The sequence below is a fragment of the Pristiophorus japonicus genome, chromosome 13, assembly GCF_044704955.1.
Source record: "Pristiophorus japonicus isolate sPriJap1 chromosome 13, sPriJap1.hap1, whole genome shotgun sequence".
In the NCBI taxonomy this organism is placed as follows: Eukaryota; Metazoa; Chordata; class Chondrichthyes; family Pristiophoridae; genus Pristiophorus; species Pristiophorus japonicus.
The window spans coordinates 78,952,380-78,974,223 of NC_091989.1; the positions used below are offsets into that span (position 1 = coordinate 78,952,380).

Below are 21,844 nucleotides of genomic sequence, written 5' to 3' on the forward strand. Positions count from 1 at the left end.
CTCCCTTTCCCTCCCCCCCTTCTCCCTTTCCCTCCCCCCCTTCTCCCTTTCCCTCCCCCCCTTCTCCTTTCCCTCCCCCCCTTCTCCTTTCCCTCCCCCCCTTCTCCCTTTCCCTCCCCCCTTCTCCCTTTCCCTCCCCCCCTTCTCCCTTTCCCTTCTCCCCTTTATCCCCTTCTCCCCTTTATCCCCTTCTCCCCTTTATCCCCTTCACCCCTTTATCCCCTTCTCCTCCATCCCTCCCCCTTCTCCCCCTTCCCTTCCTCTGCTCCACCCCCTCCCCTCGCTGTCAGAAACACAGACACTGACAGACAGAGAATGAGAGACACACACAGAGAGATAGAGATAGAGACACTGACAGAGACACACTGGGGGGGCATCCCAGCACGCTGATGGAGGGCTCCCGGTGCTGCAGTCGGTAAGTAGAAAATGTTTTGTTTTATTGATTAAAAAAAAAATGATTTCTTATTAATTTTTTTTTGATTGATTTATTGGTTGATTTATTGATGTATTTATCATTTATTATTGATGATGGCTCTTTATTTGTAAAACTGAAGTGTTTAATGTTTGTAAACTTCCCTTTAAACCCCCCCTCTCCCATTCCCTACGCCTGATTTGTAACCTACGCCTGATTTTCGAAAATGTAGACAAGTTTTTTTCGAGCGTACAATAATCTTCACTTACTCCATTCTAAGTTAGTTTGGAGTAAGTTTTCACTGACGAAACTTTGAAAACAGGCGTAAGTGGCCAGACATGCCCCCTTTTGAAAAAAAATTCTGTTCCAAAGTTAAACTGTTCTAACTGACTAGAACTGGAGCAAACTAAATGACGAGAATTCCGATTTCTAAGATACTCCGTTCTACATCAGTTGCTCCTAAAAATCAGGAGCAAATCACGTGGAAACTTGGGGCCTATATATATGGCTTGCACCTGTCTGCCAGTGACCATTAGGACTCTGACAGTCATGCCCTCCGGTGGCAGGTAAAACCCAGTTAACATACATAACATTGAGCAAATTGATTTTATTTTTATACTAAGTAGGCCCAGCTTCACATACGCTGACCGGTTTATCCTTCACAGTAAATGACAAAAAACACTCACTATTCCTTGTATGTCTTTTGATTCTCTCTTTTGCAACAATAACTACAACAACAATTTACTTTTAGATAGTGCCTTTAACATAATAAGGAGTCCCAAGGTGCTTCACAGGATTGTTATCAAACAAAATTTGATATGTATATACATATTTCCCTCTGCCCTATGTTTCTTTTGTTCTTTCACTTTATTCCTGTGTGCATCGATGATTGATTCTGTCTTTCTCTGACCCTTTGTATGTGTGTGGTTCTCTCTCTACCTGGATGTGTAACACTGTTCTTTCTCCGTCTCTCTCCCTTTGCATCAAACAATGAAACTTGCATTTATAAAACACCTTTAAAGACTGCAGGACTTCCCAATGCGCCCCAATAATGCCATGGGCTCTCTTGCGTCCACCTGAAAAGGCAGACGAGGCCTTGATTGAATGTCTCATCCAAATGACAAACCTCCAACAGTGTAGCCACTCCCTCAGTACTGCACTGAAGTGCCAGCTTAAATTATTCGCTCAAGTCTCTGGAGTGGGATTTGACCCAACAACCTTCATGACTCAGAGTCGAGCCTGCTACCACTAAGTCAAGGCTGACACCTATGTATTCATCATGATGCCTTTCTCTCTTTCTTAGTCTCTATTTCTGAATCTCTCATTCTCTGTGTTCTCTCTCTCCCTGTATATGGTTACCTCACTGTCCATGCCTGTGCCTGTATTTCTCTGTCTGTGTAAAATCAACTGTATGGGAGAAGTGGGGACGACAGCAGATTTTCAGGAGAAGATAAAATGCAGTTTGCTTTGAGCCAGGCCCACATGAAATTGGATTTGGGTGAGCTAAGCAGGAAAAGAGCAGCCAATATCCAGAATGGCAGTAATTCAAAGTGTCACAAAAGCCAATTGTAAATCATGCCAAACTCTAAATACAACATACTTCATATGGGGAGAAAGTTCGAAGAGACATCGCAAGGGGAGAGAAATATAGAATCTTTGACACTTGGGTGGGAGGAATGTAAAAGATACAGAAAAATGATGGATTTAGCAAAAATGGGGGGTGGAACAAGAGCTTGGAAATGAGAGAATCGGAGAGAGGTTCTCAGCGAGATGAAGAGTGACTGTGAGATAATTTTGGAGCAGCTATAAGTTAACTTGAAGACATAGAGGGAGAAATCTGGGAAAGTAATGGTGGAAACCCTCAGTGTCATGGAGAGAAAAGTATATGGGATATATTTTCATCCTCACTGCATAGGTGGTAATCTGACAGAGACATAATCCAGCCCCCACCTGTTACAGAACCCACACAATTTTAATTCCATTAAAATCAGTGGAATGAAAAAACAGATGGGTGTTAGATTCCTACCTATGCTGTGAAGATGAGAATTTATCCCAGGGAGTCTTGGATACATGGAGAAGGAGGGGAATCATGGAAATAACAAATGCCAGGAATGGGAGCTGAAAGGCATTGAGATATTGTTGGAACCCTTCATTTTGTATAGACTGCTGCGAAGAATTCTTCCTTTTCCCGAGGTTCAATAACATTTCTATCTCATGTATACTTTAAAGGATCCACCATTTTTTAAGCTTATGTCTTAATACGTATATAACTAAATTTCTTTAGCTGCCTCCTGCTGCTATCTGTATACGCGAGAGTGAGAGCCACTGTTTGAATATGTGTGGATGCGAGATAGAGAATATAGATAAACATGTAAAGGAGATATTACAATGCCAGTTGATTGGAGTCAGTTATTTTCTGGTTGCCACTAATTGTTGTATTAAGTATCTGACAGTTACATAATGATTTTGTTGTTTGATTAGGCATTTGAATATATACTCTGGGCCAGCATCTGCATGGAATCATCTGTCCCACTTTCAACAGTTCGCTATCTAAGATGGAGAGCTACTCTTTATACTGCTGTGTGTCAGTGTTACTATGACTGTGAATCTGGCATACATGCAGAGGTATAGTATTTTGTTGGTGCCATTGCAAAATCTATCTATTGCATTCTTGGTGTGAAGGTCCCATAATATTTTGTATATACTTTAAGCAAACAATACAATACATACTTGTGATATATTCACAGAGCACAGCACACACAACTTCCTAACATGGCAGGCTGCTCTCTCTCGGAAGTCTCCGGAAGGTGCCTGGTTCTGTTTAATAATTAACTGTGCAATTGCAGTAGACAGTACGTCCACATTCACAGTGTGGCGCTACAAACATTACAAGCTTACAGACATTACACTTCTCCCTCCTTAATGAAGAAGCCATCATAACAACCATCATACATAACTTTCATGTTTATACATAACACAGGATATAAACTTATTTTTTTTCCATATTTACAAATTTAACTTCACTTGTTTTCTGTATCGAAGAGGATACCTTCGCTCTCGAACAGAACCTTCGAAACATGCTCTTGAATCTAAACTCATTCAAGGCTCATCCTGAGGAACGTTTTCCTCCATGGAATTTCCTTAATTTTCATTTGAAGTCACTCTAACTTCAGGCTCTTTGTTTTCCTGACTCGGACTCAGACTTTCATTCTGATTCTCTCCTGGATTTGTTTCCAGTACATTGGATTTAGGATTTGCTACTGGTGCATCAAAACTATCTGATGAGTCAGAAATAATTGAATCATTCCCACCTTCAACTCCTTCCATACCTGTAGGTAAAATATGATCAATATGAACAAACCTAACCTGTCCATTATCAAACATCTTTACCAAATATGTACGAGGACCACATATCTTCGCCACTCTTCCTGGTAACCACTTCAACCATTTATGGTGATGGTTCTTCACGCTCACCTTCTGGTTTAATTTCACAGTTCTCTCTTTTACTCTACCTCAATCATGATTCTCTTTCTGTCTTAATTGTGTCTCTTCTACGGACCGTGCCAAATTTGGTTTTAACAATGAGAATCTGGTTCGTGGCTGTCGTTTGAGAAACAACTCTGCTGGTGTTCTACCAGTAGTTGTATGAGGAGGATTTCGATATGTAATCAAAAAATTAGCCAATGTGTGATCCAATGACAACTGTCGCTTCCTTGGATTTGGATCTAACATTTGTTTGATGAGGGCCCGTTTTACAATTTGTACAGTGCGCTCTGCTGCACCATTCGAAGCAGGGTGGCATGGTAGAACCTTGGTATGTTTCACACCATTTTTGCTCGTGAATTGTGCAAATTCTTCTGAACGAAATTATGGTCCATTATCCGAAACAATTTCTTCAAGGAGGCCAAATGAAGAAAATAATTTTTGTAAAATGTCCAATGTTTTACTTGTTGTTATTTTCCACATTGGAAATATCTCAACCTACTTTGAATGGCTATCAATCACAATGAACAATTGTTGTCCTTCTAACTCAGCAAAATCAATATGTAGCCTTTGCCACACCCTGGGAGGCCATTTCCATGGCTGTAATGGTACTGGTGGTGGTTGCTTGCTTACCGATTGACATGTTGTACACGGACTCACGATGTACTCTATATCTTTATCAAGACCTGGCCACCATAAATAACTGCGTGCAAAACTTTTGGTTAAGCACATTCCCAGGTGCTGGTCATGGAAGTCTCCTAATAATTTGGACCTCAATTTATTTGGTATAACCACTCTTGCACTCCACATGATACAATCCTTATTGACTGATAATTCATTCCTACGAATGAAGAATGGATGTGTATCTTTGTCTGTTACCTGGTTTGACCATCCATTTGCAATATACTCATACACCTTTGACATCAACCTTCCGGATATAAAAGGGATCAGAGGGTCTAGTAAGGAGAAGGAACTGAGGGAAATCCTTATTAGCCGGGAAATTGTGTTGGGGAAATTGATGGGATTGAAGGCCGATAAATCCCCAGGGCCTGATGGACTGCATTCCAGAGTACTTAAGGAGGTGGCCTTGGAAATAGTGGATGCATTGACAGTCATTTTCCAACATTCCATTGACTCGGGATCAGTTCCTATGGAGTGGAGGGTAGCCAATGTAACCCCACTTTTTAAAAAAGGAGGGAGAGAGAAAACACGGAATTATAGACCGGTCAGCCTGACCTCAGTAGTGGGTAAAATGATGGAATCAATTATTAAGAATGTCATAGCAGCGCATTTGTAAAGAGGTGACATGATAGGTCCAAGTCAGCATGGATTTGTGAAAGGGAAATCATGCTTGACAAATCTTCTGGAATTTTTTGAGGATGTTTCCAGTAGAGTGGACAATGGAGAACCAGTTGATGTGGTGTATTTGGACTTTCAGAAGGCTTTCGACAAGGTCCCACACAAGAGATTAATGTGCAAAGTTAAAGCACATGGGATTGAAGGTAGTGTGCTGACATGGATTGAGAACTGGTTGTCAGACAGGAAGCAAAGAGTAAGAGTAAATGGGTACTTTTCAGAATGGCAGGCAGTGACTAGTGGGGTACCGCAAGGTTCTGTGCTGGGGCCCCAGCTGTTTACACTGTACATTAATGATTTAGACGAGGGGATTAAATGTAGTATCTCCAAATTTGCGGATGACACTAAGTTGGGTGGCAGTGTGAGCTGCGAGGAGGATGCTATGAGGCTGCAGAGTGACTTGGATAGGTTAGGTGAGTGGGCAAGTGCATGGCAGATGAAGTATAATGTGGATAAATGTGAGGTTATCCACTTTGGTGGTAAAAACAGAGAGACAGACTATTATCTGAATGGTGACAGATTAGGAAAAGGGGAGGTGCAAAGAGACCTGGGTGTCATGGTACATCAGTCATTGAAGGTTGGCATGCAGGTACAGCAGGCGGTTAAGAAAGCAAATGGCATGTTGGCCTTCATAGCGAGGGGATTTGAGGTGTTGCAGGGGCAGGGAGGTGTTGCTACAGTTGTACAGGTCCTTGGTGAGGCCACACCTGGAGTATTGTGTACAGTTTTAGTCACCTAACTTGAGGAAGGACATTCTTGCTATTGAGGGAATGCAGTAAAGGTTCACCAGACTGATTCCCGGGATGGCGGGACTAACCTATCAAGAAAGACTGGATCAACTGGACTTGTATTCACTGGAGTTCAGAAGAATGAGAGGGAACATCATAGAAACGTTTAAAATTCTGATGGGTTCAGACAGGTTAGATGCAGGAAGAATGTTCCCAATGTTGGGGAAGTCCAGAACCAGGGGTCACAGTCTAAGGATAAGGGGTAAGCCATTTAGGACCGAGATGAGGAGAAACTTCTTCACCCAGAGAGTGGTGAACCTGTGGAATTCTCTACCACAGAAAGTTGTTGAGGCTAATTCACTAAATATATTCAAAAAGGAGTTACCCCGTATATACTCGCGTATCCTACGATCTCACGTATCATGCGACCCCTAAATTTTCGTCCCCAAAACATGATTTTATCATATATCTCATGTATCATGCGAGTCACTTTTTTGAGATACCAGATGCCACTCGGCTAGGCTTTCAAACAAGTTTAACAAGTACCCAACACGTAACAAGTACCCTAACACATAACAACGATCGAATACAGACCTTAACAACCGAATCATGAAACATCGAGTGGATTCTGTTGTGAAAGATGTTCGCGAATCGAACACCGATATAGCAATCATTCCAGCTGGCTTGACTAGCATCGTTCAGCCACTTGACGTATCCATTAATAAGCCATTTAAAGACAATATAAGAAAGAAATGGAATGACTGGATGATGGAAGGAGAGAAATCATTTACGAAGGGAGGGAACATGAAGGCTCCGGATTTGCCTAATCTTGGCCAGCACTTCACACCCGCAAATTTTGTATCTCGCGTATCATGCGACCCCCCCCAAATTTAGGTTACAATTTAGGTCTTCAAAAGTCGCATGATACGCGAGTATATACGGTAGATGAAGTCCTTACTACTAGGGGGATCAAGGGGTATGGCGAGAAAGCAGGAATGGGGTACTGAAGTTGCATGTTCAGCCATGAATTCAATTGAATGGCAGTGCAGGTTAGAAGGGCCGAATGGCCTACTCCTTAACCTATTTTCTATGTTTCTGTGTTTCTATCACTGGGTCTCGTTTGGTTGCTCCACCAATCTCTTCAGCTGTGACTGGCAGTTCATCAATATATGAAAAATAAATACACTTCTTCCCTATCGGGTGTAACTTGTGATTGGTAAGGCAATCTAGACTTTGCATCAGCATTACTGTGATCAGCTGATCGTTTGTATTCAATATCATATGTATATGCTGACAAAATCAAAGCCTATCGCTGCATTTGGGCTGCAGCTAATGTTGGAACTGGGGACTTTGGATGGAGGATTGCTGTTAGGGGCTTATGGTCCGTAACGATGGTAAACTTACGACCATACAAGTATTTGTGAAACTTCTTGACCCCAAATATTAATGTCAAAGCTTCCCTTTCAATTTGCGCATAATTACTCTCACTGGCACTGAGAGTGCGTGAAGCAAAAGCAATTGGTCTCTCCTCCCATCTACTTAATACATGAGAGATTACTGCCCGAACTCCATAAGGAGAGGCATCACATGCTAGCTTAGTCTCCTTAGATATGTCATAGTGAACTAGCATGGTGCTCTCTACCAATTTGCTTTTACACTCCTTGAATGCTGTATCGCATTCTTTTGACCACTTCCAATGGACCTGTTTTTTCAATAGGTCATTCAGTGGATGTAATACTGTTGCCAAATTTAGTAGGAACGTCCCATAATAGTTCAAAAGACCCAAGAATGAACGAAGTTCAGTGACATTCCTGGGAGTGGGTGCATTTTTAATTGCATCCAATTTTTCCATGGTTGGATGTAAACCATCTTTGTCTACTCTGTACCCTAAGTACTCCACTGAGTTTTGAAATAACTCACACTTATGAGCAGACACTCGTACTCTCTCTGCTTCTCTAGTTGTTTGAGGACTTCATTCAATATGTTATTATGAATTTGCCTATTTGGTGCTGAAATTAGTATGTCATCCAAATAACATACTACCCCTTCAATACCTTGCAAAATCTGGTTCATCATCCCTTGGAATATGGCAGGGGCGGAAGATACTCCAAACGGTACCCTATTAAATTGATATAGGCCTAGATGAGTATTTATAGTCAAACATGACTTGGACTCCTCATCTAGTTCAAGCTGTAAGTAAGCATTCGTAAGATCCAGTTTTGAGAAGATCTGACCACCTGTCAGTGTTGTGAACAAATCTTCTATATTCGGCAATGTATTGGGGACAATACCCTCGAGAACCTGGTTTACGGTTACTTTAAAATCACCACACAATCTTACCTTGCCATCGGACTTGGGTACAACAACAATGGGTGTAGCCCAATTACATTGATCCATCTTACATATAATGTTCTCAGTCTCTAGTCTTTTGAGTTCTTGCTCAACTTTCTCCTTGAGTGCATATGGTACGGAACGTGACTTGTAGTAAATCGATCTAGCGTCCTTCTGTACCCTGACACTCGCCTTGAAGCCTTGGATTGGACTGCCCGTTTCGCAGAACATCTTCGGATACTGCTTGATAACCTTAGCCGTTGATGAAATTCTCGCTTCCGCACAGAAAATCTTACTCCAATCCAGCTTCAGTGATCTCAACCAATTTCTTACTAGTAAGGCAGACTTGTCTTCTTTCAATACTATTAGAGGCAAGTTCTGAAATTGATCTTTATATTTCACCGGTATGGTGATATGACCTACCACAGGAATTTTTTCTCCCGAGTAGTCTCGCAGCTCTATCTTGGATTTCTCCAGTTGAAAATCACGCAATTTGTCGCGATATAGTGACTCCGGTACTACACTCACGGATGCACCCATGTAAATTTCCATTGGTATCTTGAAACCCGCAACATGTGGGTTTTGATGCTTTCCGAATCACTGTCCGTTAACCTCGTGCTCCTGATGACGTATAACTCTAACATTTCCTCGTCCTGTTGTTGTTCTTCCATGCTATGTAGTCTCTTTGGATTTCTACTCATAGCTTTGAACGCTGGACTCATAGCTTTAAAAACTGGTTTTCCCTTCAGTCGGCATGCCTTTCCAAGATGCCCAGTCTTTCTGCAGAAGAAACACTCTGCCTTCACGTATGGATAACTTTTAGCAATGTGTTGTCCCAGGCACCGATAGCACGACTTCGACGCTCTGTGAGAATTTCCAGTTTCTGAGACTTTCGGCCATGCCCCGTCTTTTACTTTGAACCTGCAGGTGATTTACCTCGGATAACTGACGACTGTAATTATTATTTAATTCTCGGGAATATTGTTCGGCCATGCCCATCGACCTCGTGTCTGACAAGCAATCTCAAAAGTCAAGTCATCCATCGTTAATAACTTCCTTCTGATCGCATCATTTTTCACCACACAAATAAAATGATCCCGTGATGCTCGGTTTTGAAAGTTTCCAAAATTACAGTGCATCAATAGCTTTTTTTAATGCTACGATGTAATCACTGATACATTCGTCAGACTTTTGATTCCGAATCCCGAAACGATAGCTTTCAGCAATTTTGGTTTGGGGTTATAGTGCTGCTCCAGCTTCGTTAAAATCTCTAAGCGTTGTGTCCTTTGGCTTGTCGGGCACAAGCAGATTTACAAGAGTGTCACATAATGCCAGACCTGGCTCCGGTAAGAAGATCGCTTTCTTGCATTCCAACACAGCCTGGTTCTGGATTGCATTGTCTGGAACTTCGATTATGTTATTTGCAGTGAAATACATTTCTAGCCGATCCACATACGCTTTAAAACATTCCCGGTCGTGTCTATATTCACCCAAATGTCCCAATACACCTGCCATTTTAACCTCCAGCTGTTCACACCGTGTGCTGTATTTTACCTCGGATTTTGTAACTTTCTTCCAAAGACAGAAACTTCCAAAGTCTCTGTCGGCTGGCTGAATCCTTCCCCAACAAAATTTAAGCTTTAAATCATCTGAAAAATCCCATCCTCGTCGCCAAATGTGATATATTCACAGAGCACAGCACACACAGCTTCCTAACATGGCAGGCTAATGTCTTGGAAGTCTCCGGAAGGTGCCTGGTTCTGTTTAATCATTAACTGTGCAATTGCAGTACACAATGCGTCCACATCCACAGTGTGGAGCTACAAACCTTACAAGCTTACAGACATTACGATACTAAAATGCAAACCATCTCCGACCTGCATTCACATCTGCCAAGGCTGTGTTGGCAGGGAAATTACCTCTATAGTTCCCTTCCACATCACTTATAATGGTCCTGAAAACATACCGGACCAGAAATTGAAGTTGGAGGCTTCCGACCGAAATCTTTTTAACGAAAGTACCTGGAAGGCCCGGAGGAATGAGCACTTCGGCTCCGAGGCCTTGATGCACAGCCCAGTGCAGAGGTCCACGCATCCAGGGAGCGTACGGGCATCCTGGGAGCATGTGGGCCTGGACCGCCAATGAAAATGGAGTATTCTCATTGATAGTAATGGTGAGTTTTGTTTGGATGGAGCTCCCATTACTATCAATGAGAATACGCCCCAAAACACTGAAATACAACACAATAAATAAAAAAACACCTCACTGTTAAAATTAATTGAAATTGAATTAAATGAAATGTTTTAGAAATGTTTTTATTTTTTTGAATTTAAAAAAAATATGTTTCAATAGTGTTAAAAATAAACTTGCCTGAATGGACAGGGTTTTTAAACATAAATAGTAGTGATAAAATTAAATTTGTTCTAGCTTTTAAAACTCTTAAGTTGGTAAAAGCATGCCTTACTCTTCAAGTGATCTGTCGCAAGTGCCAGATTTAGGCACATGCGCTATGAGCGCCTAAACCCTGAACTTGCGGGGCCTCTTTGGGCACGTGCACACATCGTATGCACCCGGAGAAGCCACAATTTACGGCCCACTATTTTTCTTCTTTTGATTTTTTTGCTGCACTTTCCAGTTGGTCTTTTTTGGAGCTCTTCTTACAGTTCCAAAGGTTGCTTGCCTCCATTCTTGCATAACCATATTCTTACTTTTGTTCTTGGCTTTTATTATGTTAAATGAAACTAAGATCACTGGAACCCAAATATTTACCTGCTTCTGGGCCAGTTCTTGTGGACTGCTCAATCTGATATAACATATGCTCAGGTTCTCTGTTTACATATTTTATTAAGAAGCAGCTTCTGATTGCTTTCATTAAGTTGTTTATACTTCAGCCTCTCCTTTCCAGTTGTCCTGTTGTCTGTGCACTTCACCTGTGAGATATTGAAATGCACCATTTCAGTGAATGGCAGTGGGATTCATTTTGGAGTGCTCTTGGAAAGAGGCAGCACAGACGCAATGAGCTGTGCTGTGAACCTCTAATTTTGATCATCTCTATTAGATCTGCACTTCTCTCATCCAGTGAATTCAGCCCGAGTTTGTCAGGTCATCATCATAACTGTCCTCTCGGCCTTGGTAACATCTTAGTGAATCTATGGCGCACCTTTTCCATGGCTCGGATATCCTTTCATTAATGGAATGTCTAAACTGTACTCTGTTATAGAATTATATAATTACACATTAATTTTAATCGAATGTACATGAATGAATTAATTCCAGAGCTTAAAGGAGACTATTAAGATCAGTTTTGAAATCAATAAATGAAAAGAGTAATGGCATGCGCCTGACAATACTGTGAACAATTCATTAATATAAATTTAAGTCTACTATGAAGATTAACTTTAATGTGTATTATGTTTCATGGCAAGCTAAGATTCTACATTTTCTCTTGCCTGCATTTAGCATGTTAATGTTGTCTTTGTGATTTTGAAATAGACATTTGCTCGCCGTGCTTTAGGCAAGATCAGTGAATTAAGTCAGCTGGAAACCATGGGCTCATCTCCTCAAAGTCCTGAAGTTGCAAAAACCTTTACGGAGGCCACTGTCAAGGTACCAGGAGCAGCAATATGGAATGATACCAATGTAATGAAATGTAATATTCACTTCCACTTAAGCAATGTATTTGGACTTAAAATATTTTGCTTCCTTTAGGTATCAGTAATGATCTTTAGAAGAGCAGTTTTTGAAAGTAGAAGAAAACCAAAAGGAATTTTGCGGCCTAAACAAAAAACGAACTACAAAGAGGCTTACAGTGTAAGTTTTTAATTATTATTAATAATAATAATAATAATAACAACAATAATTAACCATTGTTTATTTGCTGAATTTAAAGCTGTGATTGGTTTCTAAAATGCTTCTGCTTAAATTTCTTACTCAGAACATAAGAACATAAGAAATAGAAGCAGGAGTAGGCCATTTGCCCCTCGAGCCTGCTCTGCCATTCAATAAGATCATGGCTGATCTGATCATGGAGTCGGCTCCGCTTCCCTGCATGCTCCCCATAACCCTTTATTCCCTTATCGCTCAAAAATCTGTCTTATCTCCGCCTTAAATATATTTAATGACCCAGCCTCCACAGCTCTCTCGGGCTGAGAATTCCATAGATTTACAACCCTCAGAGAAGAAATTTCTCCTCATCTCAGTTTTAAATGGGCGCCCCCTTATTCTAAGACTATGTCCCTAGTTTTAGTTTCCCCTATGAGTGGAAATATCCTCTCTGCATCCACCTTGTCGAGCCCCCTCATTATCTTTTATGTTTTGATAAAATCACCTCTCATTCTTCTGAACTCCAATGAGTATAGACCCAACTTACTCAACCTATCTTCATAAGTCAACCCCCTCATCTCTGGAATCAACCTAGTGACCTTCTCTGAATAGCCTCCAATGCAAGTATATCCTTTTATAAATACGGAGACCAAAACTGTACGCAGTACTCTAGGTGTGGCCTCACCAATACCCTGTGCAGTTGTAGCAGGACTTCTCTGCTTTTATACTCTATCCCCCTTGCAATAAAGGACAAGATTCCATTTGCCTTTCTGATTACTTGCTGTACCTGCATACTAACTTTTTTTGTGTTTCATGCACAAGGACCCCCAGGTCACTCTGTACTGCAGCACTTTGCAATTTTTCTCCATTTCAATTATAATTTGCTTTTCTATTATTTCTGCCAAAATGGATAACCTCACATTTTCCCACATTATACGCCATCTGCCAAATTTTTGCCCACTCACTTAGCCTGTCTATATCCCTTTGCAGATTTTTTGTGTCCTCCTCACAATTTGCTTTCCCACCCATCTTTGTGTCATCAGCAAACTTGGCTACATTACACTCGATCCCTTCATCCAAGTCATTAATATAGTGTTGATTTCTGGATTCTTTTACCTCAATCTGGTTCAGCAAAATTACTGAAACGAATACCGTTTGTGCTTTAAACAAAACAAGCTTTTATTTAAAAAGCAAATCCCGATCGGGGACTTTATCAGACAGAAGGAATGCAAGTCTGTTCGAATGCACTCACTTCCTACGGACAAAGTGACGTTACATTGTAAAGGGACGATGGTTATACATTTTCGGCAAAAGATAACAAGATAGGGCCAGAGTGACATCCCAGCTCAGCCCATCTCTTTTGATCCCTCCTTCCCTTTGTCCATTCATAAGCCGACCCAAGCATGGTCCGATTTTAAACAAAGACTTTCTGTCAATGTTTCAGGTTAATAACATGATTTAATAAGACCTTGAGGTTTTTCTGCAAGCTGTGGGTTTTGTTTCAATATGTGTTAGTGTTGTAACATTTCGCAGTCTCGAGTCTGAGATGTCATGGCTATTCCTCCATGAATTCTTTGTTAGCTTATACTGTCCCTATACAATTCCCACGTTCTCAACTTCAATGTCTCTATACATTTTTAAACATTCACATTCCCCCCTTTTATCATTCCATGATAACACTTAGGATCATTCTAGGAGTATCGCATTCATCCGTTCACACTCTATTTCCTGAATCATATTGTTGTTAGTGTCGAGTAGTTCTTTAGTTCGTTGGATCATAACTCGGGAGCCCTTGACCACAAGAGGGTTTGCTAACCTTGCCATCATTACTTTACAACAAAGGTTAAGGCAACCAACAATTAGATAGGATCTCCAAGATCCATCTGATAGCCAATCAAACCAGCTAGATCCTTCTGCTGGTGTGGATAACTTCTTCACCTCCCTTCTTATGTGATCAGCGAGATTGGTTATGTTTTCTGAACTATCAGGAATGTAAGTGCAACATTCAGATCCTATCAGGGCACACGTTCCCCCTTTCTCAGCTAATCGAGGGCCATTCGGTTTTGTAATGCTACGGTCCTTATTGCTACCATTTCAGCTGTGATGCCCTCCAGAGCTTCAGCAGTATTGTATTGGCCTCCCTCCTCTCGTGATAGTTTGGCTCTGAATCCATCTGACAGTCTCAGTTAGGGTTAGTGGAACGGGGCGCAAAGGAATTCCCCCTTTGGAATGTATAGGGAATGTGAACACACCCAACATCTAGAAAAGTTCCCATTTTGCGCATAAACATAAGACATGTACAAAAAGGTGTTTACATGGAGCTCTCGTCTCTGTCTCCCCTCCCATGCGCCGAAACTGTCATATATCAACACTATTATACAGACTGTGGCATACAGACAGTTTCATCTTATGGCTCAGGATTCAGATAAATAGTCCAATTATTTTGCTGATTAAAAGAGTTCAGTTTTCCCGTCTCTCTCCTTAGGTCACCGTCGGTGTAGCTGGCTGTCTATCACTACGGGTAAAAGTTCAAACTGGTCCACGTTCCAATTAGGATGCCAACGGCCTTGTTCAGCTATGGAGAAGAGGAAGTCTGGAACAGAAACAGGAGTTAGAATAACCAGTAAAATAGGTTCGTTAGAGGGTGGTGAGCTTGCAGTGGTGCAGGTGAACCCAGGCACTTTTCCCCTCAACCTTGGCTGCAGTGGGGGTAGTGAGTAACACCTGAAAAGGCCCCTCCCATTGTTGCTCTAATCCCTTCCGAATCCATACTTCCCTGGTGCCACGAGGGACAATTCGGGTAAAACTGGGAGGTCGAGGTGAGCATCTTGAACCTGGTTGTGAGCTAGTCGCAGAGCCTGAGTCAGAGAAAGAACATAGGTGGTCATCAGTCGAGCTGAGATCTAGGAACAATTTCCCTCATTAACACCTTAACAACAGTTTGAGCCTTATTGTCCAGGTTAGGGTAGACTTCAATTCATCTGCTAAACACATCTACTATTACTAACACATATTTGTAACACTGAACTTTTTGCAACTCAATGTAGTCCAACTGAAATGTCTCAAAGGGACCTTCAGGTAGGGGTGTTTTACCCCAATCACAGGGGACTCCCTTCCCTGGATTATGTTGCTGGCAAACCAGGCAACGACTACTGATGTTCTGGGCGAGCGCCTGGAGTCTAGGGTGCCACCAAGTAGCCAAAAGTGTATCACTCGTGGTTCTTGCTCCACAATGAGTAGCAAAATGCATACAATCAATAACCCATAGAGCCAACTCGTCAGACATGCAAGTCTGTTCCGCGGGAGTGGTCCAGAGTTTAGAAACATTGTCATAAGTACATCCATAATATTTCCACAACAGTTTATCTTTTTCAGGAGCGTCCTCATGTGCTTTTATAACATCTTGGATGGTTGGCATTGGTTTTTCCGAGGCTAACTTATCCTTCGCAGGATTTTTTTTAGTCTGACTCATCATTTTGGGCACTACCATCTGTTGGTCACGAGAGGCCTGTTTAGCCTCTTTGTCAGCACAGTGGTTCCCTATATCAACCGGGGATTTTCCGGTGGTGTGGGCGGTACATTTAACAACGGCAATGTGCTTAGGGAGCATGAGGGCTTGCAACAAATCAGATACTAGTTGCTTATGGAATATCTCATTCCCCTGTGAGGTTAGGAATCCCCTATTTTTCCGTAATTGTCCTAAATCATGGGCTACCCCAAAGGCATACCTAGAGTCGGTATAGATATTGACTTTGAGATCTTTGGCCAAGATACAGGCTCGGGTGAGGACGAATAGTTCAGCTTGTTGGGCAGAATAGGCGGTTTCAAAAGCGGCAGATTCCAAGACCTGATTCTCCTGGTTTACTATGGCGTATCCTGAGATTCGTGTACCTTCTGGATTAATTCCGTCAACATACATAATACAGTCTGGATCTTCAATTGGTACATCAGCAAAATCTTCCCTGACTGATGTGGCCTCTTAAATTAAAGATAAACAATCATGACTGGGTTCTTCCTCATCTTGGGGTGGCTCAGTAAGAAAACAGGCCGGATTAATTGCAGTACAGTGCCGAAAGGTCAGTTTAGGATTGCCTGTGATTTCAGTGGGTTCTGTTGGATAGAGGGCCAGTCCACATTGCCCTGCACTGGGATCTCAATCGGATCAATGGGAGTATAACCCACTTGGGAGTGGTCCTCTGCCCACACATGAGGATCCACATAGTCAGGTATTTGCACATCCTGGCTGGTAGGGTCAGCCTCGTCTATAGCCTGGCGCACCATAACTTCCAAATCTTTAGCGTGGTGGGGCTCTTTTTTTCAACCTCGCTGCAGCAGGAACGCCATCTTGCCTCTGTCCTCGAGGTCGACTGCCTTGATCCTTCTCTCCCGCGATTCTGCCACAACCGCTGGAAGGGTACCTATGAAATTGATCTTCTTCCCCAGGAGTCCTGCCACTGGAGCTGGGAAGGTATTTTTAGATCGTTCCAGTCGAATCATTGCCACGCAGTCGTGATGGATGGTCTGTGCCTCAGGTGCTGCACTGGTCTGTTATCTGGTGCCTGGCCCAAGCAAAGGTGAGGTTTTGCTCTGCCTCTGAGCATGGGGGACATTGATTGCTGGAGTGAAGAGGTCTTCCCATTTCCACTGGGATCGTATGCTAGGGTCACGTGATAGGGTGCCTGCGGCAGGTCCAGAGACCACCACTGAGGGGTTCTAGTGGTATACTGCCGCTTAAGGGTTCCCTGTTTTACAATAATCCCATCATCTCCACACTCCAAATGCAATTGGAATTTGCAGAGGAGGTCTCTAGCCACCAAGTTACAGTCCAGATTGGTTGTGATAACAAATCGATGTTCCACCGATTCTTTCTGGTAACCCATTTTAACCGGTTCTGACGCCGGGAATGTAGAGACTTGTCCCAGGAATCCTGAAAGTTCCTGTGTTTCAGTAGAGGCAGGGAGTTTAAGCTTTGATTGTACAGAAGACATGAAGGCTCCCGTATCTATCAAAAAGGGTTGCCACTCATTCAGAATTGGTTCGTCGTCCGGGGAGGATCCCTGCACAATCAATACGAATCGGGGGACGGTTGGCCAAAGGGGTGTTCTGGGAGAAGTTAGTGTAAGATCTCCGTCCTCTCCCCCCTTGCCTTCCTCCTCTCCCTTTTTCGTGCTGACGGGAGGGACAATTTCTATTCCAATGTCCTTCTTGCCCACAAATAAAGCATCCATCTCGTCTTTCCCAGCCCCGACCTCTTCCCATACCAGGCCGGGGACAGTAGGGCGGTCCGTAATTAGCAGGGCCCGGGCCATTTGGGTGTTTGATATAACCGTATCCCTGTTTATCCACCCAACCCTGCACGCAATACTGCGGTTCCATCTGGTATCCCCTTGGGTCGGGTTTTGGTCCTTCCACCCGAGGCGGCTCTTCCTTTCTAGTCACATATTCAGTCTTGACCCGGGTTGGGGGCGCACCTCCCCCCTCTCCTTTCTTTTCCTGCCAATAATATTTAACCGCCCTTTCCATCTGGGCTTTACTATTATCTGCCCAATTATTTGTCCGGATAGCGTGAGCAACCGAATAGGGCAGGCACTGAAGTAGGATAGCGCAGAATTGAGGAGAATCCTCTCCTGCCCTGAAGGCATTATCTCCTGATTGATTCCCGTATATTTCAATCGGCAGTTTCTTCACGCTTGGGTTTAGTTTCTAATACTGTGGCCATACTGATGGGCTTCTGAAGGGTCGTGGTGAGAGAATTGAAGATGGCGTTTAGGCGATCCTGGATATCGTTAGGGTGAGCAGCCAACAATGCATCATGAGTAGCACGTCCTAGGTGAGTTCGAAATCGGGTGTGTTCAGTTGGGCTCAAGGTTTGCTTTACCAAGGCCCACAGGTCCCTTGATTCTGCATTATAAACTGAAATAGTTGTTCGAAGATCACATAGACAATCTATAGTGGGGTGGTCTGCAGCTTGTTGTGCATCAGGGTTTGGCATTGGTCTGACAGGGAATTGGTGTCGGGACTTTGGGATCTTGGAAATCATTTCTAGGTCGGAGGATGTTTCGGAGCTGTCTGACTGCTTGACAGTTCTGCGTCTCGATCGGCGGGGGTGTTTGCTATGTCTTTCACAACTTGGACTGGTAGATTGACTGGAAGATTTACGGGACTGTCTGTGATATCGAGATATAGTTCTGCCCTTTCGAGTGTGAGATCTGGTCCTTTCGGCTATATTGCTTGTGAACTGGGGATCCGAATCGCTATCAGAGGATGAGGAGTCAGTTTGGGTTTGTTGCTTTGGTGGTATGGGGTTATTTTTAACTCCTCTTGCCGGAGTGTAAGGTGGAGGGTGTTGGGAAGAGGACTGGAGCAAGGGGCCAGGGGGTGCGGGAGGCGCTGTTGGGCGCTGAGTCAGTGACCACTCATCAATTTCATCATCAGCCTCGGTTAACACAAAGCCAGCCATTTGACTACGTAGTCGGTCAATACCTTTCTCAGAGGTCCCAGAGGATCTCTTAGCAAGTTTCTCGTGCGCACATTCTTTTTTTAAGACGTCTACAGTTTTAACATGTGTTCCCTCTGTCAATGAGAGTCCTAATTTAATAGCATTTATTTGCCAACTTGACAGAAGTGATGCATCTTTTAATTTTAATTTTTGACAATCCCTGTGCTTTTTTTTGCTACCTCTACGCTTCTAGTACCACCTAGAGGCCACTGGTCATCTCCTAATAATTTGTTCAGGGCTCCTGATAATTTTCTAAAGTCTTCAGCTCTTTCAGGGAATTCCTCACATAACTTTTGTAGCGGACTATCGGCATCCGTCATTTTATCCAACTGATTACCCATTTTCACGCTGGCCCTCATATTTAAACTGACTCTAATTACCGTGTCGTTACGCGTTCGCGTCGTCGTGCGATTTGAACAAACTTAAAATAAACACAGACTTTACTGAAACTAACACTGACTTTGAACAAACTCAAAATAAACAGACTTTACTAAAACTAACACAGACTTTACTAAAACTAACACTGACTTCCGCGTCGCCCCGCGGATCGCGTCGCCGTGCGATTTGAAACACTTAAAATAAACAGACTTTACTAAAACTAACACTGATTTCCGCGTCGCCCCGTGGTTCGCGTCACCGCGCGATTTGAAACACTTAAAATAAACACGGACTCCCGCGTCGCCCCGCGGTTCACGTCGCCGCGCGATTTAACAAACTTAAAATGAACATAGACTTACTGAAACCAGCACTGACTTTGGCATCACCCCGCGGTTCGCGTTGCTGCGTGTTCGCGTCGGCCCACGTTCACTCTGCCGCGCACTCGCGCTGCCGCATGTCCCACGCCGCTACGCGTTTCACGCTGCTGCGCGTCTGCATCGGCCCACGTTCACTGAGCCGCACGCTCGCGCCGCCGCACGTCCCACGTCGCTACGCGTTCGCGCTGCCGCGCGCTTATCTCACCCTACCTTTCGAGTTGCTGCGTGATTTAAATTCAATCAGTGCCTAGACGGGCCAAGTGATATACGAGGTCGACGTCACACCTGACTTGAACACCTATCCACTATTTAATTCCCCATAAGCCTTACTTAATTCCCTGTGAGCCTAATTTTCTAAATTTGATTTCTTTTCTTTTAGTCTCCAAATTTCCCTATCCTTTCGCGTCACTGCGCAGTTTAAATCCAATCAGTCAATGAAAGCCCTAATTTAATGGAGTTTTTCTGCCAACTGGACAGGAGTGATTTTTTTTTTTAGACTGCAGTGGAATTTTTCTCATAATTTAAAATCTCAGAACATTTTTTTTTCAGCACCTATTTAGTACGTTACTTTTTTTTTTGTCTTTTCCATAACTAGAGAGAAGTCTGGCACGTAGGCTGTGGACTGCTTTTCGTTATCTCAATTGTTCCAGCCTCAAGGTCGTGTTATTTAATCTAATATTTTTTTTTGAATCCTTTTGAATCCATCTCAGTTGTTTTGCTGTGCCTTCTCTGAATGTTTTCTTTCGACAAGTAAGTGAGCATGTTAAATCCTTTTTTTTAACCACCGGGACCATGTATTTTTTTCTTTTTTTTTTACTCAACAAACCTATCCTTTGTGCATTTCCTGGCTCCGTAACTTATCATCCGAATATACGTAATTCAATAAGGTTCACACTCTTAAACTTCCCACATACAGGACAACACTACGAAGGGTTAAAAAAACTTTCATTCTGTTTGAAAACGTAGGTGGAGCTAAAACAAACCACAACTCCCCGGCTTTTTTTTACAGTAAAAATCACAGAAGCATTTCTCATTTAAACAGACGTTCACAAGTCTCTTTTCTTTCCTATTAATTTTTTGGATCCATGATTGATCATCTATCCCTATCTAGCTCTAACTATAACCTATCTTTCCAAGTCGCCGCTTGGTTTGCGTCATCGCGCAATTTCCCTATCTCTATCCCTATTCTAAGTTTGAAAGGTATTCACCAGATTGTCCTGGATCTCGTTCAGACACTACCTGAGAACCAGCGAGTGGCTAAACTTTCCTCAGACTTTTGAAACCGGGGGAAACTAGAGCAGTATTGAAATCATACTCACTCCAGTGGCCACTTTCCCCTCGTCTCATCCAAGGCTAGTCTGGCTCTTAATTCGCAAGTTTTCGGCAGTCGTCCGTTGAGATCCCACTTCTGACACCAAATGTTGATTTCTGGATTCTTTTACCTCAATCTGGTTCAGCAAAATTACTGAAACGAATACCGTTTGTGCTTTAAACAAAGCAAGCTTTTATTTAAAAAGCAAATCCCGATCGGGGACTTTATCAGACAGAAGGAATGCAAGTCTGTTCGAACGCACTCACTTCCTACGGACAAAGTGACGTTACATTGTAAAGGGACGATGGTTATACATTTTCGGCAAAAGATAACAAGATAGGGCCAGAGTGACATCCCAGCTCAGCACATCTCTTTTGATCCCTCCTTCCCTTTGTCCACTCATAAGCCGACCCAAGCATGGTCCGATTTTAAACAAAGACCTTCTGTCAATGTTTCAGGTTAATAACATGATTTAATAAGACCTTGAGGTTTTTCTGCAAGCTTGTGGGTTTTGTTTCAATATGTGTTAGTGTTGTAACATTTCACAATCTCGAGTCTGAGATGTCATGGCTATTCCTCCATGAATTCTTTGTTAGCTTATACTGTCCCTATACAATTCCCACGTTCTCAACTTCAATGTCTCTATACATTTTTAAACATAAACATGGCACTGTTTGCCAACCGGAAAATGACCCATTTATCTCGACTCTCTGTTTTCTGTTAGTTAGCCAATCCTCTATCCATGCTAATATATTACCCCCAACCCCGTGAACTTTTCTCGTGTGGCACCTTATTGAATGCCTTCTGGAAATCCAAATACACCACATCCACCGGTTCCTCATTATCCATCCTATTCGTTACATTCTCAAAGAACTCCAGCAAATTTGTCACACACGATTTCCCTTTCATAAAACCATGCTGACTGCTTGATTGAATCTTGCTTTTCCAAATGTCCTGTTACTGCTTCTTTAATAATGGGCTCTAGCATTTTCCCAATAACAGATGTTAGACTAACTGGTCTATTGTTTCCTGCTGTTTGCGTGCCTCCTTTTTTAAAATAGGGGTGTTACATTTGGGGTTTCTCAATCTTCTGGAGCCCCCTCAGAATCCAGGGAATTTTGGGAGATTACAACCAATGCATCCGCT

At 42.7% G+C, this 21,844-nt stretch overlaps 1 protein-coding gene across 8 annotated transcripts in view; it reads left to right on the top strand.

Moving 5' to 3' along the window:
* The first annotated feature begins 2,892 nt into the window (after positions 1–2,892).
* The window catches only part of cfap54 (cilia and flagella associated protein 54), a 724,932-nt gene continuing 705,980 nt past the window's right edge, over positions 2,893–21,844 (top strand). For 7 of the 8 annotated variants that reach the window (XM_070897703.1, XM_070897704.1, XM_070897705.1 and 4 more), the window contains exons 1-3: positions 2,893–3,037; positions 11,803–11,916; positions 12,019–12,120. In XM_070897703.1, the coding sequence (XP_070753804.1) occupies positions 2,927–3,037; positions 11,803–11,916; positions 12,019–12,120 (327 nt within the window). In that variant the 5' untranslated portion in view covers positions 2,893–2,926. Of the gene's footprint in view, positions 3,038–11,802; positions 11,917–12,018; positions 12,121–14,617; positions 14,765–21,844 lie in introns of those variants that run through there. The other variant, XM_070897708.1, reaches the window with a different exon arrangement.